Below are 14,422 nucleotides of genomic sequence, written 5' to 3'. Positions count from 1 at the left end.
GTTAATACTATTTTATTGGAAAAGAAGGATTTAGGATTGCAAATATATACTGTATATTTTGTATTGTTTTAAAAAAATACATATATTTAAAATATTTTATGAATTCAATTTGTAAATACTACTTTCTACACTACTACAAGTTTCATTTTACAAACAAAAACATCTGAAATAAACTAGAAACTTTATTTTAAACATTAAAATATATAGCATGATTTTTTTCTTTTAGGTTTTTTCCCCCGACTCGCCTCTTAACTATTAGAAAGTAATACTTTTTTTCGTCTAAATTGGCCACTGAGGATGCACTGCTACAAGTGCTACAGAATCCATTGCAACAGCTTATTCAGTCTCGTTAGCATTCACGCACGTCCTTAGCACAATCGTGTTTTGTGAAACATTAGATAATTTCATCTAATTAGTCCGAAAATGATTAGTTTACTAATGTAGCTTTCTTATAATAATTATTAGTTTGCAGTACAGTGGAAACTTTTTGGGACATTTTTTGTTTCGAGGTGTGTCGTGTTAGTTTTTCCAATGTAAAATACTGTATGTGCCTTGGCTCAGTAAAAGTTGGGAAACGCTGATTGAAGAAACAAAGGGGGTTTGTCGAACTTTGTGTGTGTTCTTGAGCTCTCAGTAATAGCTGTTTGTTTTTCTAGTTTCTCATAAGCCAGCCGCGATGCTACACGCTGCAGTTTCTTCTATGAAACGCACCGCAAACTCAGTGGAGAGCGCGAAGACCTTCCCTTTGGTCGTCAACTCCCTGTAGATGGACTCGATCTCCGACTGGTACTGCTGCGTGCGCTCCTCCGTTGTCTGCGTCTCCACCGAGAAAAGCATGTTGCCCACCCTGGTAAATGGCAAAAAGAACTAGACCATGCAGTTTCTGTGGACATTTCGTGTCAATGCTGAAGAGCCGATGCTAAACAGAAATGCTGTTGAATTAAGCAAAGTGTTGAATTAATTGAATTGTTAAACTGTATAAGTCAAGATAAATCTCTTAATTTGAGAATTTTGGGAGTGTGATAAATACAGTGTTTCAAAAACTTCCAAAGTTGGAATGGTTTGAATCAGTCAAGAAATGAGGAAGGTTATAAATACCTGTCATTTGGCAATTGTATTGTCAAAAGTCTGTAATTTTGGGAATTATAGGAATGTGGAAAATAGTTCAGAAGAAGTGCTGAATCAGCTGAACAGTTTGAATTTGGGATGGGAAATATTGGGATTCTTTATGGTTGTCGTTGTTGAATGTCTCATTCACGTCAATGGGTTTTTGTATGTGGAAAATGTGTAACTGTGTTAGAAGTGGGACTTTTTGGAATGTGAAACATTGTTAGCTTAGATGTCGTAAATTTTGCGAATCTTGAACTTTGAATTGCTTGAGAATGGCAATAAACTGCGTGTAAAGATAGTAATAAAGAATGTTGGTGCACAATAGCATATACTTCATCAGTGTGACAACAAAGCAGCTGTGTCAAAGAAAGCAGGCGCCCTGGTTGTCACCTGTCTCCCGTGATGGTGATGGTGAAGCCGTCATACTCTTTGCCCGGATCCTTCATGCTGGGCACTTTGGAGTTGACTGTGAAGCCATCTCTGGTTTTACTGTTAAACTGCTTCAGGAAATAAACATGAGCTGCAAACGCATGACGAGAACACTATGGGTCCACCATTTCCCTCATTTCATCTTTACCTTCATTATAGGAAGAAGATCTTCCACTTTATTCACATTCTCCAGTGCTTGGCGGACCTCTACCACGCCTTTGGGGTTGTACGCCCTGGGAAAATGTAAATAAATATTTAAATTTGCAGGCATACTGTAGTAATATTCCAAAAAGCCCAAATCATATAGAAAGTTAATACTACTGATTGAGTTAAAAATATTTAGAAATTGTCACGAAATAGAGAGGGGGGTTAGAACTTTGAGGGAACTATAACGTCAAAATGCAGGGGTGGTGAAACTTAAATGGTTTAGATGAAGAGTTAAAACAATCTTTAACCATAAAACAATTCAAAACTAATATATATTTCACAGGATACAGGGACGAAACGAGGGTGTGACAGACTGTGTTCACTGGAGGGTCTTACATTTTCTTCCTTTAATTATTCTTTAAGGTATCATTATTATTATTAGTATTTGGGACTTGTCTGACAGTGTTTTGGCTATTGTTTGGTTCCTTTTTATTGTCTTGTCATTGAAGTGTATTCAATTAAATATAGGTCGAACAGGATTTGCAAATAATTGTATTCTGTTTTTATTTATGTTTAACATAACGTCCCAATTTCATTGGAATTGGGGTTGTATTATATCTATTATTATCATGTTGTTGTTCATTTTTAATAGTGTTATTATCATGAAAGCTTTTGTTTTGTTTCCATATTCATGTTCAAAATAGAATGTGAAACTATAATCAGCACAAGAGATAAATTTACATTTACACGTTTCAAGCTGAGGGAAAGCAAACAATGCAATGGGAAACAAAAGCTGTGAACGCGCACCCGTGGTAGACAAGTATTCTGTCTTTGATGAAGTCCAGAATGTTGTCAAAGTAGGCAAGGTATCTGATGTTGATAATCTGGCCCCTGAGGAAAGACGGGGGTGAAAAAAAATTCATTTGAGAATAGAACAGTGAATGAAAGAGGTAAGTAAGTCTTTCAAGTCACCTGATGAGGTTGATGTGATTGTTGAAGCCCCGACTGAGACTTCTGGCAGGCATCTGGTCTAACCAAAGAACCGGCTGGTCGGGATCGGCGACCCTTCAGACATAAGAAAAGACAAGTTTGGGAATGGTACTCCAGCTCACCCACAACCCTAATGAGGATAAGTACGATAGAAGATTTTCTGGATGGATTTGTTTCTGATATGTGTTTTGCTCTTTGCTGAGCTCCTTGGAGATCAGCAAGGAGCAAAACACGTAATGGTAGGAGTGAATTTGTATTTCATTGAAATCCTGAAAACTTCATGGTAGGAGTGAATTTGTATTTCATTGAAATCCTGAAAACTTCATGGAGACTTCCTACCTCCTCCACTTGACGGCGATATCAAACATGTCCCTCCACTGCATCTGCCTTGTCTTGCCGTTGACGCGCACTTTGGCGTTGCTCCACGTGCGCTGAATGGCCTGCATCACCTCTAGTGTCGCCAGGCCCATGGCTACACACAGCAACTGCTCAATGTATTTGTTTTTTTTAATGCCACAACCGAAGTTGCTCATTAAGTCGTTTTGGCTACCTCTGTGTATCCTCTTGTTGGGTAAGAAGCCCGGCGTGTCGTACTGCATCAGCGCCCCCAGATGATCGGCTGTGCAGATGAGCTTCTGGACGTCGCCGTTGTAGGACTCAAAGTTCTGCAGCAACACATCCCTGCAAAGGGTCAAGTCGGAGGATGAATAAGATAAGATAAAGATTCTCAAAAACATCCTTCGAGCCAGAATTGAACCAGCGACCGAAGGATTTCAGCTTTAAACCTCTACAGTCCTCCGCTCTACCACCTGAGCTATCGAAGGGATACTGTGGTCCAACGGTTTGTGTAAAATGGAGTAATTTCATTTTCTCGAACGGGTGGATGAAGATAAAGATTGAAGATTCTCAAAAACATCCTCCGAGCAAGAATTTAACCATCGACCTAAGGATTTCAGCTTTAAACCTCTACAGTACTCCACTCTACCAACTGAGCTATCGAAGGGATACTGCGGTTTAACGGTTTGTGTAGAATGGAGTAATTTCCTTTTCTCAAGCGGGTTTGGATTAAGAGGAAGATTGAAGATTCTCAAAAACATCCTTCGAGCCAGAATTGAACCAGCAACTTAAGGATTTCAGCTTTAAACATCTACAGTCCTCCACTCTACCAACTGAGCTATCGAAGGGATACTGCGGTTTAACGGTTTGTGTAGAATGGAGTAATTTCATTTTCTCAAGCGGGTTTGGATTAAGATGAAGATTGAAGATTCTCAAAAACATCCTTCGAGCCAGAATTGAACAAGCGACCTAAGGATTTCAGCTATAAACCTCTACAGTCCTCCACTCTACCAACTGAGCTATCAAAGTGATACTGTGGTTTAACGGTTTGTGTAGAATGGAGTAATTTCATTTTCTCAAGCGGGTTTGGATTAAGATAAAGATTGAAGATTCTCAAAAAGATCCTTCGAGCCAGAATTGAACCAGCGACCTAAGAATTTCAGCTTTAAACCTCTACAGTCCTCCGCTCTACCAACTGAGCTATCGAAGGGACACTGCGGTTTAACGGTTTGTGTAGAATGGAGTAATTTCATTTTCTCAAGCGGGTTTGGATTAAGATGAAGAGTCTCAAAAACATCCTTCGAGCCAGAATTTAACCAGCGACCTAAGGATTTCAGCTTTAAACCTCGACAGTCCTCCGCTCTACCAACTGAGCTATCGAAGGGATCCCACGCTCTAATGGTTTGTGTGGAATGGAGTAATTTTATTTACTCGAACTGGTTTGGATTAAGATTAAGAAGATTCTCAAAAATATCCTTCGAGCCAGAAGTCAACCAGGAACCTAAGGATTTCTGCTTTAAAACGCTACAGTCCTCCGCTCTACCAACTGAGCTATCGAAGGGACACCGCGTTTTCACGGTTTGTGTAGAATGGAGTAATTTCATTTTTTCAAGCAGGTTTGGATTAGGACAAAGATTGAAGATTCTCAAAAACATCCTCCGAGCCAGAATTTAACCAGCGACCTAAGGATTTCAGCTTTAAACTTCGACAGTCCTCCGCTCTACCAACTGAGCTATCGAAGGGATCCCACGCTCTAATGGTTTGTGTGGAATGGAGTAATTTTATTTACTCGAACTGGTTTGGATTAAGATTAAGAAGATTCTCAAAAATATCCTTCGAGCCAGAAGTGAACCAGCGACCTAAGGATTTCAGCTTTAAAACTCTACAGTCCTCCGCTCTACCAACTGAGATATCGAAGGGACACCGCGTTTTCACGGTTTGTGTAGAATGGAGTAATTTCATTTTTTCAAGCAGGTTTGGATTAGGACAAAGATTGAAGATTCTCAAAAACATCCTCCGAGCCAGAATTGAACGAGCAACCTCAGGATTACATCTTTAAACCTCAACAGTCCTCTGCTCGACCAACTGAGCTATCGAAGGGATACTGCAGTATAACGGTTTGTGTAGAATGGAGTAATTTCATTTTCTCAAGAGGGTTTGGATTAAGATGAAGATGAAGATTCTCAAAAACATCCTTCGAGCCAGAATTGAACGAGCAACCTCAGGATTACATCTTTAAACCTCAACAGTCCTCTGCTCGACCAACTGAGCTATCGAAGGGATACTGCAGTATAACGGTTTGTGTAGAATGGAGTAATTTCATTTTCTCAAGAGGGTTTGGATTAAGATGAAGATGAAGATTCTCAAAAACATCCTTCGAGCCAGAATTGAACCAGCATCCTAAGGATTTCAGCTTTAAACCTCTACAGTCCTCCACTCCACCAACTGAGCTATCGAAGGGATACTGCAGTCTAATGGTTTGTGTAGAATGGAGTAATTTCCTTTTCTCGAACGGGTTTGGATTAAGATAAACATTGAAGATTCTCAAAAAGATCCTTCGAGCCAGAATTGAACCAGCGACCTAAGGATTTCAGCTTTAAACCTCTACAGTCCTCCGCTCTACCAACTGAGTTATCGACGGGATACTGCAGTTTAACGGTTTGTGTAGAATGGAGTAATTTCATTTTCTCAAGCGGGTTTGGATTAAGATGAAGATTCTCAAAAACATCCTTCGAGCCAGAACTGAACCAGCGACCTAAGGATTGCTGCTTTAAACCTCTACAGTCCTCCACTCTACCAACTGAGCTATCGAAGGGATACTGCAGTCTAACGGTTTGTGTAGAATGGAGTAATTTACTTTTCTCGAACGGGTTTGGATTAAGATAAACATTGAAGATTCTCAAAACGATCCTTTGAGCCAGAATTGAACCAGCGACCTAAGGATTGCTGCTTTAAACCTCTACAGTCCTCCACTCTACCAACTGAGCTATCGAAGGGATACTGCAGTCTAAAGGTTTGTGTAGAATGGAGTAATTTCCTTTTCTCGAAGGTTTGGATGAAGATAAAGATTGAAGATTCTCAAAAAGATTCTTCGAGCCAGAATTGAACCAGCGACCTAAGGATTTCAGCTTTAAACCTCTACAGTCCTCCGCTCTACCAACTGAGCTATCGACGGGATACTGTGGTTTAAAGGTTTGTGTAGAATGGAGTAATTTCATTTTCTCAAGCGGGTTTGGATTAAGATGAAGATTGAAGATTCTCAAAAAGATCCTTCGAGCCAGAATTGAACCAGCGACCTAAGGATTTCAGCTTTAAACCTCTACAGTCCTCCGCTCTACCAACTGAGTTACCGAAGGGCCACTGTGGTTTAACGGTTTGTGTAGAATGGAGTAATTTCATTTTCTCAAGAGGGTTTGGATTAAGATGAAGATTCTCAAAAACATCCTTCGAGCCAGAATTGAACCAGCGACCTAAGGATTTCAGCTTTAAACCTCTACAGTCCTCCGCTCTACCAACTGAGCTATCGAAAGGACACTGCAGTGTAACGGTTTGTGTAGAATGGAGTAATTTCATTTTCTCAAGCGGGTTTGGATTTGGATAAAGATTCTCAAAAACATCCTTCGAGCCAGAATTGAACCAGCAACCTAAGGATTTCAGCTTTAAACCTCTACAGTCCTCCACTCTACCAACTGAGCTATCGAAGTGATACTGCAATTTAAAGGTTTGTGTAGAATGGAGTAATTTACTTTTCTCGAACGGGTTTGGATGAAGATAAAGATTGAAGATTCTCAAAAACATCCTTCGAGCCAGAATTGAACCAGCGACCTAAGGATTGCTGCTTTAAACCTCTACAGTCCGCCACTCTACCAACTGAGCTATCGAAGGGACACTGTAGTCTAACGGTTTGTGTAGAATGGAGTAATTTCCTTTTCTCGAACGGGTTTGGATTAAGATAAAGATTGAAGATTCTCAAAAAGATCCTTCGAGCCAGAATTGAACCAGCGACCTAAGGATTTCAGCTTTAAACCTCTACAGTCCTCCGCTCTACCAACTGAGCTATCGAAGGGATACTGCAATTTAAAGGTTTGTGTAGAATGGAGTAATTTACTTTTCTCGAACGGGTTTGGATGAAGATAAAGATTGAAGATTCTCAAAAACATCCTTCGAGCCAGAATTGAACCAGCGCCCTAAGTATTGCTGCTTTAAACCTCTACAGTTCTCCACTCTACCAACTGAGCTATCGAAGGTGATACTGCAGTCTAACGGTTTGTGTAGAATGGAGTAATTTCCTTTTCTCGAACGGGTTTGGATTAAGATAAAGATTGAAGATTCTCAAAAAGATCCTTCGAGCCAGAATTGAACCAGCGACCTAAGGATTTCAGCTTTAAACCTCTACAGTCCTCCGCTCTACCAACTGAGCTATCGAAGGGATACTGCAGTCTGATGGTTTGTCTAGAATGGAGTAATTTTCTTTTCTCGAAGGTTTGGATGAAGATCAAGATTGAAGATTCTCAAAAAGATCCTTCGAGCCAGAATTGAACCAGCGACCTAAGGATTGCTGCTTTAAACCTCTACAGTCCTCCGGTCTACCAACTGAGCTATCGAAGGGATACCTCGCTTTCACGGTTTGTGTAGAATGGAGTCATTTCATTTTCTCAAGCGAGTGGATTTGGATAAAGATTGAAGATTCTCAAAAATATCCTTCGAGCCAGAATTGAACCAGCGACCTAAGGATTGCTGCTTTAAACCTCTACAGTCCTCCGCTCTACCAACTGAGTTATCAAAGGGATACTGCAGTCTAACGGTTTGTGTAGAATGGAGTAATTTCCTTTTCTCGAACGGGTTTGGATTAAGATAAAGATTGAAGATTCTCAAAAAGCTCCTTCGAGCCAGAATTGAACCAGCGACCTAAGGATTTCAGATTTAAACCTCTACAGTCCTCCGCTCTACCAACTGAGCTATCGAAGGGATACTGCAATTTAAAGGTTTGTGTAGAATGGAGTAATTTACTTTTCTCGAACGGGTTTGGATGAAGATAAAGATTGAAGATTCTCAAAAACATCCTTCGAGCCAGAATTGAACCAGCGACCTAAGGATTGCTGCTTTAAACCTCTACAGTCTTCCACTCTACCAGCTGAGCTATCGAAGGTATACTGCAGTCTAACGGTTTGTGTAGAATGGAGTAATTTCATTTTCTCAAGCGAGTTTGGATTTGGATAAAGATTGAAGATTCTCAAAAACATCCTTCAAGCCAGAATTGAACCAGCGAACTAAGGATTTCAGCTTTAAACCTCTACAGTCCTCCGCTCTACCAACTGAGCTATCGAAGGGATACCACAATCCAATGGTTTGTGTAGAATGGAGTAATTTCATTTTCTCAAGCGGGTTTGGATTAAGATAAAGATTGAAGATTCTCAAAAACATCCTTCGAGCCAGAATTGAACCAGCGACCTAAGGATTTCAGCTTTAAACCTCTACAGTCCTCTGCTCTACCAACTGCGTTATCGAAGGGATACTGTGGTTTAATGGTTTGTGTAGAATGGAGTAATTTCATTTTCTCAAGCGGGTTTGGATTTGGATAAAGATTCTCAAAAACATCCTTCGAGCCAGAATTGAACCAGCGACCTAAGGATTGCTGCTTTAAACCTCTACAGTCCTCCGCTCTACCAACTGAGCTATCGAAGGGATACTGTGGTTTAATGGTTTCAGAATCAGAATCAGAATCAGAATCAGAATCATCTTTATTTGCCAAGTATGTCCAAAACACACAAGGAATTTGTCTCCGGTAGTTGGAGCCGCTCTAGTACAACAGACAGTCAATTTACAGAACACTTTGGAGACATAAAGACATTAACAGAAAACAACAACAAACAACAATTGTGCAAAAAGATGCAGAGTCCTCAGTTCGAATGGCTAATATCGCAATAGTCCGGTGCAATGACCATTGTGCAAAGGGCACTGAGACTTCAAGGAGTGTATGCGGTTTAAAGTGACGAGTACTGCGATAATCTGGGACAATGGTTGTGCAAATGTTACAGATACTCCTCAATCAGTGTGCAAATGGAGCAGATACTACTCTGGCATGAGTGGCCACTATATGCAAATAGTGCAGCACGGCGAGACAACTACAGTGAGTGCACGAGTAATACATAATACAGAAATGTGACAACGAACTCAAGTCAAAAAATTGCCAGCTTGTTGTACTGGAATTGTAAGTTAGCTGTTCAAGAAGTTGATTGCAAGAGGGAAGAAGCTGTTGGAATGTCTACTAGTTCTAGTTTGCATTGATCGGTAGCGCCTACCTGAGGGAAGGAGCTGGAAGAGCTGGTGACCAGGGTGGGGAGGGTCCGAGAGGATTTTGCACGCCCTTGTCTTAGTTCTGGCAGCGTGCAAGTCCTCAAGGGTGGGTAGGGGGGTACCGACAATCCTTTCAGCAGTTTTGATTGTCCGTTGCAGTCGGAGTTTGTCCTTTTTTGTAGCAGCACCAAACCAGACTGTGATGGAAGAACACAGGACTGATTCGATGACCGCTGTGTAGAACTGTCTCAGCAGCTCCGGTGGCAGGCCATGCTTTCTCAGAAGCCGCAGGAAGTACATCCTCTGCTGGGCCTTTTTGAGGACGGAGTTGATGTTGGTCGCCCACTTCAGGTCCTGGGAGATTGTAATTCCCAGGAACTTGAAGGTCTCGACGGTTGACACAAGGCAGCTGGACAGCGTGAGGGGCAGTTGTGGCAAAGGATGGCTCCTGAAGTCCACGATCATCTCTACAGTCTTGAGCGTGTTCAGCTCCAGGTTGTGTCGGCCGCACCACAGCTCCAGCCGCTCCGCTTCCTGTCGATATGCAGACTCGTCACCGTCCTTGATGAGGCCGATGACAGTGGTGTCATCTGCAAACTTCAGGAGTTTGACAGTCGGGTTCGCTGAGGTGCAGTCGTTCGTGTAGAGAGAGAAGAGCAGCGGAGAGAGGACACAACCTTGGGGCGCCCCAGTGCTGATGCTGCGTGTGGATGAGGTGGCCTCCCCCAGCCTGACCTGCTGTGTCCTGCCCGTCAGAAAGCTGGTAATCCACTGGCAGATGGCAGGTGAGACGCTGAGCTGGAGAAGCTTGGATGAAAGGAGTTCAGGGATGATGGTGTTGAACGCTGAGCTGAAGTCCACGAACAGGATCCTCGCGTAGGTCCCTGCACTGTCGAGGTGTTCTAGGATGAAGTGCAGTCCCATGTTGACTGCATCATCCGCAGATCTGTTCGCTTGGTAGGCAAACTGCAGGGGGTCCAGCAGGGGACCTGTGACACTCTTGAGGTGGTCCAGCACAAGACGTTCAAAGGACTTCATGACCACAGATGTCAAAGCGACAGGCCTGTAGTCATTCAGACCCGAGATTGCAGGTTTCTTGGGGACTGGGATGATGGTGGAGCGTTTGAAGCAGGATGGAACTTCGCACATTTCCAGTGATCTGTTGAAGATCTGAGTGAAGACTGGCGCGAGCTGGTCCGCGCAGACTTTGAGGCAGGATGGAGACACGTGGTCCGGGCCTGCCGCTTTGTTAATCTTTTGTTGTTTGAAGATGCGTCTCACATCCTGTTCATGGATGGTTAACGCAGAGGTCAGGGGTGTGATTGTGGTCGCGGGTGCGGCCGGATTGGTGTGTGGTGTGAAACTGTCCTTTTCAAATCTGCAGTAGAAGGTATTCAAGTCGTTGGCTAGTGTGCTATTGTTCTCAGCTTGGGGGGATCGTCGCTTGTAATTAGTCAGCGACTGGAATGCATGCCAGACTGATTTAGAGTCGTTTGCGCTAAACTGTTTTTCCAACTTTGCTGTATAGATCCTCTTTGCAATGTTAATTTCTTTGGTCAGCTGGTTTCTAGCTCGATTATACAGGGCCCTGTCCCCGCTCTGATATGCGTCCTCCTTAGCTTGGCGAAGCTGCTTAAGTTTAGCAGTGAACCACGGCTTATTGTTGTTGAATGTGCGAAATGATTTTGTTGGAACACAGACCTCTTCACAGAAACTGATATAGGATGTGATATAGGATGGTTTGCGTAGAATGGAGTAATTTTCATTTTCTCAAGATGAAGATAAAGATTGAAGATTCTCAAAAAGATCCTTCGAGCCAGAATTGAACCAGCGACCTAAGGATTTCAGCTTTAAACCTCTACAGTCCTCCGCTCTACCAACTGAGCTATCGAAGGGATACTGTGGTTTAACGGTTTGTGTAGAATGGAGTAATTTCATTTTCTCAAGCGGGTTTGGATTAAGATAAAGATTGAAGATTCTCAAAAAGATCCTTCGAGCCAGAATTGAACCAGCGACCTAAGGATTTCAGCTTTAAACCTCTACAGTCCTCCGCTCTACCAACTGAGCTATCGAAGGGATACCACAGTCTAATGGTTTGTGTAGAATGGAGTAATTTCATTTTCTTGAATGGGTTTGGATTAAGAAAGATTGAAGATTCTCAAAAACATCCTTCGAGCCAGAATTGAACCAGCGACCTAAAGACTTCAGCTTTAAACCTCTACAGTCCTCTGCTCTACCAACTGCGTTATCGAAGGGATACTGTGGTTTAATGGTTTGTGTAGAATGGAGTAATTTCATTTTCTCAAGCGGGTTTGGATTTGGATAAAGATTCTCAAAAACATCCTTCGAGCCAGAATTGAACCAGCGACCTAAGGATTGCTGCTTTAAACCTCTACAGTCCTCCGCTCTACCAACTGAGCTATCGAAGGGATACTGTGGTTAAATGGTTTGCGTAGAATGGAGTAATTTTCATTTTCTCAAGCTGAAGATAAAGATTGAAGATTCTAAAAAAAGATCCTTCGAGCCAGAATTGAACCAGCGACCTAAGGATTTCAGCTTTAAACCTCTACAGTCCTCCGCTCTACCAACTGAGCTATCGAAGGGATACTGTGGTTTAATGGTTTGTGTAGAATGGAGTAATTTCATTTTCTCAAGCGGGTTTGGATTAAGATAAAGATTGAAGATTCTCAAAAAGATCCTTCGAGCCAGAATTGAACCAGCGACCTAAGGATTTCAGCTTTAAACCTCTACAGTCCTCCGCTCTACCAACTGAGCTATCGAAGGGATACCACAATCTAATGGTTTGTGTAGAATGGAGTAATTTCATTTTCTTGAATGGGTTTGGATTAAGATAAAGATTGAAGATTCTCAAAAACATCCTTCGAGCCAGAATTGAACCAGCGACCTAAGGATTTCAGCTTTAAACCTCTACAGTCCTCCGCTCTACCAACTGAGCTATCGAAGGGATACTGTGGTTTAACGGTTTGTGTAGAATGGAGTAATTTCATTTTCTCAAGCGGGTTTGGATTAAGATAAAGATTGAAGATTCTCAAAAAGATCCTTCGAGCCAGAATTGAACCAGCGACCTAAGGATTTCAGCTTTAAACCTCTACAGTCCTCCGCTCTACCAACTGAGCTATCGAAGGGATACCACAATCTAATGGTTTGTGTAGAATGGAGTAATTTCATTTTCTTGAATGGGTTTGGATTAAGATAAAGATTGAAGATTCTCAAAAACATCCTTCGAGCCAGAATTGAACCAGCGACCTAAGGATTTCAGCTTTAAACCTCTACAGTCCTCTGCTCTACCAACTGCGTTATCGAAGGGATACTGTGGTTTAACGGTTTGTGTAGAATGGAGTAATTTCATTTTCTCAAGCGAGTTTGGATTTGGATAAAGATTGAAGATTCTCAAAAACATCCTTCGAGCCAGAATTGAACCAGCGACCTAAGGATTGCTGCTTTAAACCTCTACAGTCCTCCGCTCTACCAACTGAGCTATCGAAGGGATACTGCAATCTAAAGGTTTGTGTAGAATGGAGTAATTTCCTTTTCTCCAAGGTTTGGATGAAGATAAAGATTGAAGATTCTCAAAAAGATCCTTCGAGCCAGAATTGAACCAGCGACCTAAGGATTTCAGCTTTAAACCTCTACAGTCCTCCGCTCTACCAACTGAGCTATCGAAGGGATACCACAATCTAATGGTTTGTGTAGAATGGAGTAATTTCATTTTCTCAAGCGGGTTTGGATTAAGATAAAGATTGAAGATTCTCAAAAACATCCTTCGAGCCAGAATTGAACCAGCGACCTAAGGATTTCAGCTTTAAACCTCTACAGTCCTCCGCTCTACCAACTGAGCTATCGAAGGGACACTGCAGTCTAAAGGTTTGTGTAGAATGGAGTAATTTCCTTTTCTCGAACGGGTTTGGATTAAGATAAAGATTGAAGATTCTCAAAAAGATCCTTCGAGCCAGAATTGAACCAGCGACCTAAGGATTTCAGCTTTAAACCTCTACAGTCCTCCGCTCTACCAACTGAGCTATCGAAGGGATACCACAATCTAATGGTTTGTGTAGAATGGAGTAATTTCATTTTCTCAAGCGGGTTTGGATTAAGATAAAGATTGAAGATTCTCAAAAACATCCTTCGAGCCAGAATTGAACCAGCGACCTAAGGATTTCAGCTTTAAACCTCTACAGTCCTCTGCTCTACCAACTGCGTTATCGAAGGGATACTGTGGTTTAACGGTTTGTGTGGAATGGAGTAATTTCATTTTCTCAAGCGGGTTTGGATTTGGATAAAGATTCTCAAAAAGATCCTTCGAGCCAGAATTGAACCAGCGACCTAAGGATTTCAGCTTTAAACCTCTACAGTCCTCCGCTCTACCAACTGAGCTATCGAAGGGATACTGTGATTTAACGGTTTGTGTAGAATGGAGTAATTTCATTTTCTCAAGCGGGTTTGGATTTGGATAAAGATTCTCAAAAACATCCTTCGAGCCAGAATTGAACCAGCGACCTAAGGATTGCTGCTTTAAACCTCTACAGTCCTCCGCTCTACCAACTGAGCTATCGAAGGGATACTGCGGTTAAACGGTTTGCGTAGAATGGAGTAATTTTCATTTTCTCAAGATGAAGATAAAGATTGAAGATTCTCAAAAAGATCCTTCGAGCCAGAATTGAACCAGCGACCTAAGGATTTCAGCTTTAAACCTCTACAGTCCTCCGCTCTACCAACTGAGCTATCGAAGGGATACTGTGGTCTAACGGTTTGTGTAGAATGGAGTAATTTCATTTTCTCAAGCGGGTTTGGATTAAGATAAAGATTGAAGATTCTCAAAAAGATCCTTCGAGCCAGAATTGAACCAGCGACCTAAGGATTTCAGCTTTAAACCTCTACAGTCCTCCACTCTACCAACTGAGCTATCGAAGGGACACCACAATCTAATGGTTTGTGTAAAATGGAGTAATTTCATTTTCTTGAATGGGTTTGGATTAAGATAAAGACTGAAGATTCTCAAAAACATCCTTCGAGCCAGAATTGAACCAGCGACCTAACGATTTCAGCTTTAAACCTCTACAGTCCTCTGCTCTACCAACTGCGTTATCGAAGG

The 14,422-nt window shown here is 41.9% G+C and overlaps 1 protein-coding gene and 28 non-coding genes across 31 annotated transcripts in view; all 29 read right to left on the bottom strand.

The window, feature by feature from the left end:
- Nucleotides 1–14,422, bottom strand: part of ttc13 (tetratricopeptide repeat domain 13) — a 35,066-nt gene that overhangs the window by 2,027 nt on the left and 18,617 nt on the right. For 2 of the 3 annotated variants that reach the window (XM_061754679.1, XM_061754682.1), the window contains exons 13-19: nucleotides 3,227–3,357; nucleotides 3,016–3,148; nucleotides 2,659–2,751; nucleotides 2,494–2,577; nucleotides 1,688–1,772; nucleotides 1,501–1,610; nucleotides 712–847 (exon numbers count right to left, since the gene is read on the bottom strand). In XM_061754679.1, the coding sequence (XP_061610663.1) occupies nucleotides 712–847; nucleotides 1,501–1,610; nucleotides 1,688–1,772; nucleotides 2,494–2,577; nucleotides 2,659–2,751; nucleotides 3,016–3,148; nucleotides 3,227–3,357 (772 nt within the window). The remainder of the gene's footprint in view (nucleotides 1–711; nucleotides 848–1,500; nucleotides 1,611–1,687; nucleotides 1,773–2,493; nucleotides 2,578–2,658; nucleotides 2,752–3,015; nucleotides 3,149–3,226; nucleotides 3,358–14,422) is intronic. The other variant, XM_061754680.1, reaches the window with a different exon arrangement.
- Nucleotides 3,413–3,500, bottom strand: trnay-gua (transfer RNA tyrosine (anticodon GUA)). The gene is given in 2 exon segments: nucleotides 3,413–3,448; nucleotides 3,464–3,500. It is a non-coding gene; the product is annotated as a tRNA-Tyr (tRNA).
- trnay-gua (transfer RNA tyrosine (anticodon GUA)) lies at nucleotides 4,135–4,222 on the bottom strand. The gene is given in 2 exon segments: nucleotides 4,135–4,170; nucleotides 4,186–4,222. It is a non-coding gene; the product is annotated as a tRNA-Tyr (tRNA).
- Nucleotides 4,309–4,396, bottom strand: trnad-guc (transfer RNA aspartic acid (anticodon GUC)). Its single transcript is given in 2 exon segments — nucleotides 4,309–4,344; nucleotides 4,360–4,396. It is a non-coding gene; the product is annotated as a tRNA-Asp (tRNA).
- Nucleotides 4,667–4,754, bottom strand: trnad-guc (transfer RNA aspartic acid (anticodon GUC)). The gene is given in 2 exon segments: nucleotides 4,667–4,702; nucleotides 4,718–4,754. It is a non-coding gene; the product is annotated as a tRNA-Asp (tRNA).
- On the bottom strand, nucleotides 6,455–6,542 carry trnay-gua (transfer RNA tyrosine (anticodon GUA)). Its single transcript is given in 2 exon segments — nucleotides 6,455–6,490; nucleotides 6,506–6,542. It is a non-coding gene; the product is annotated as a tRNA-Tyr (tRNA).
- trnay-gua (transfer RNA tyrosine (anticodon GUA)) lies at nucleotides 6,629–6,716 on the bottom strand. Its single transcript is given in 2 exon segments — nucleotides 6,629–6,664; nucleotides 6,680–6,716. It is a non-coding gene; the product is annotated as a tRNA-Tyr (tRNA).
- trnay-gua (transfer RNA tyrosine (anticodon GUA)) lies at nucleotides 6,810–6,897 on the bottom strand. Its single transcript is given in 2 exon segments — nucleotides 6,810–6,845; nucleotides 6,861–6,897. It is a non-coding gene; the product is annotated as a tRNA-Tyr (tRNA).
- Nucleotides 6,991–7,078, bottom strand: trnay-gua (transfer RNA tyrosine (anticodon GUA)). Its single transcript is given in 2 exon segments — nucleotides 6,991–7,026; nucleotides 7,042–7,078. It is a non-coding gene; the product is annotated as a tRNA-Tyr (tRNA).
- On the bottom strand, nucleotides 7,354–7,441 carry trnay-gua (transfer RNA tyrosine (anticodon GUA)). The gene is given in 2 exon segments: nucleotides 7,354–7,389; nucleotides 7,405–7,441. It is a non-coding gene; the product is annotated as a tRNA-Tyr (tRNA).
- On the bottom strand, nucleotides 7,533–7,620 carry trnay-gua (transfer RNA tyrosine (anticodon GUA)). Its single transcript is given in 2 exon segments — nucleotides 7,533–7,568; nucleotides 7,584–7,620. It is a non-coding gene; the product is annotated as a tRNA-Tyr (tRNA).
- Nucleotides 7,893–7,980, bottom strand: trnay-gua (transfer RNA tyrosine (anticodon GUA)). The gene is given in 2 exon segments: nucleotides 7,893–7,928; nucleotides 7,944–7,980. It is a non-coding gene; the product is annotated as a tRNA-Tyr (tRNA).
- trnay-gua (transfer RNA tyrosine (anticodon GUA)) lies at nucleotides 8,255–8,342 on the bottom strand. The gene is given in 2 exon segments: nucleotides 8,255–8,290; nucleotides 8,306–8,342. It is a non-coding gene; the product is annotated as a tRNA-Tyr (tRNA).
- trnay-gua (transfer RNA tyrosine (anticodon GUA)) lies at nucleotides 8,610–8,697 on the bottom strand. The gene is given in 2 exon segments: nucleotides 8,610–8,645; nucleotides 8,661–8,697. It is a non-coding gene; the product is annotated as a tRNA-Tyr (tRNA).
- trnay-gua (transfer RNA tyrosine (anticodon GUA)) lies at nucleotides 11,117–11,204 on the bottom strand. Its single transcript is given in 2 exon segments — nucleotides 11,117–11,152; nucleotides 11,168–11,204. It is a non-coding gene; the product is annotated as a tRNA-Tyr (tRNA).
- Nucleotides 11,298–11,385, bottom strand: trnay-gua (transfer RNA tyrosine (anticodon GUA)). Its single transcript is given in 2 exon segments — nucleotides 11,298–11,333; nucleotides 11,349–11,385. It is a non-coding gene; the product is annotated as a tRNA-Tyr (tRNA).
- trnay-gua (transfer RNA tyrosine (anticodon GUA)) lies at nucleotides 11,651–11,738 on the bottom strand. Its single transcript is given in 2 exon segments — nucleotides 11,651–11,686; nucleotides 11,702–11,738. It is a non-coding gene; the product is annotated as a tRNA-Tyr (tRNA).
- On the bottom strand, nucleotides 11,825–11,912 carry trnay-gua (transfer RNA tyrosine (anticodon GUA)). Its single transcript is given in 2 exon segments — nucleotides 11,825–11,860; nucleotides 11,876–11,912. It is a non-coding gene; the product is annotated as a tRNA-Tyr (tRNA).
- trnay-gua (transfer RNA tyrosine (anticodon GUA)) lies at nucleotides 12,006–12,093 on the bottom strand. The gene is given in 2 exon segments: nucleotides 12,006–12,041; nucleotides 12,057–12,093. It is a non-coding gene; the product is annotated as a tRNA-Tyr (tRNA).
- trnay-gua (transfer RNA tyrosine (anticodon GUA)) lies at nucleotides 12,187–12,274 on the bottom strand. Its single transcript is given in 2 exon segments — nucleotides 12,187–12,222; nucleotides 12,238–12,274. It is a non-coding gene; the product is annotated as a tRNA-Tyr (tRNA).
- Nucleotides 12,368–12,455, bottom strand: trnay-gua (transfer RNA tyrosine (anticodon GUA)). Its single transcript is given in 2 exon segments — nucleotides 12,368–12,403; nucleotides 12,419–12,455. It is a non-coding gene; the product is annotated as a tRNA-Tyr (tRNA).
- trnay-gua (transfer RNA tyrosine (anticodon GUA)) lies at nucleotides 12,730–12,817 on the bottom strand. The gene is given in 2 exon segments: nucleotides 12,730–12,765; nucleotides 12,781–12,817. It is a non-coding gene; the product is annotated as a tRNA-Tyr (tRNA).
- trnay-gua (transfer RNA tyrosine (anticodon GUA)) lies at nucleotides 12,909–12,996 on the bottom strand. Its single transcript is given in 2 exon segments — nucleotides 12,909–12,944; nucleotides 12,960–12,996. It is a non-coding gene; the product is annotated as a tRNA-Tyr (tRNA).
- On the bottom strand, nucleotides 13,090–13,177 carry trnay-gua (transfer RNA tyrosine (anticodon GUA)). Its single transcript is given in 2 exon segments — nucleotides 13,090–13,125; nucleotides 13,141–13,177. It is a non-coding gene; the product is annotated as a tRNA-Tyr (tRNA).
- trnay-gua (transfer RNA tyrosine (anticodon GUA)) lies at nucleotides 13,271–13,358 on the bottom strand. Its single transcript is given in 2 exon segments — nucleotides 13,271–13,306; nucleotides 13,322–13,358. It is a non-coding gene; the product is annotated as a tRNA-Tyr (tRNA).
- Nucleotides 13,626–13,713, bottom strand: trnay-gua (transfer RNA tyrosine (anticodon GUA)). Its single transcript is given in 2 exon segments — nucleotides 13,626–13,661; nucleotides 13,677–13,713. It is a non-coding gene; the product is annotated as a tRNA-Tyr (tRNA).
- On the bottom strand, nucleotides 13,800–13,887 carry trnay-gua (transfer RNA tyrosine (anticodon GUA)). The gene is given in 2 exon segments: nucleotides 13,800–13,835; nucleotides 13,851–13,887. It is a non-coding gene; the product is annotated as a tRNA-Tyr (tRNA).
- On the bottom strand, nucleotides 13,973–14,060 carry trnay-gua (transfer RNA tyrosine (anticodon GUA)). Its single transcript is given in 2 exon segments — nucleotides 13,973–14,008; nucleotides 14,024–14,060. It is a non-coding gene; the product is annotated as a tRNA-Tyr (tRNA).
- trnay-gua (transfer RNA tyrosine (anticodon GUA)) lies at nucleotides 14,154–14,241 on the bottom strand. The gene is given in 2 exon segments: nucleotides 14,154–14,189; nucleotides 14,205–14,241. It is a non-coding gene; the product is annotated as a tRNA-Tyr (tRNA).

This window comes from Phyllopteryx taeniolatus, chromosome 18 (genome assembly GCF_024500385.1).
Source record: "Phyllopteryx taeniolatus isolate TA_2022b chromosome 18, UOR_Ptae_1.2, whole genome shotgun sequence".
In the NCBI taxonomy this organism is placed as follows: Eukaryota; Metazoa; Chordata; class Actinopteri; order Syngnathiformes; family Syngnathidae; genus Phyllopteryx; species Phyllopteryx taeniolatus.
The sequence above is the reverse complement of the archived record's forward strand: the minus strand, read 5'-3'. Positions and strand labels throughout refer to the sequence as shown.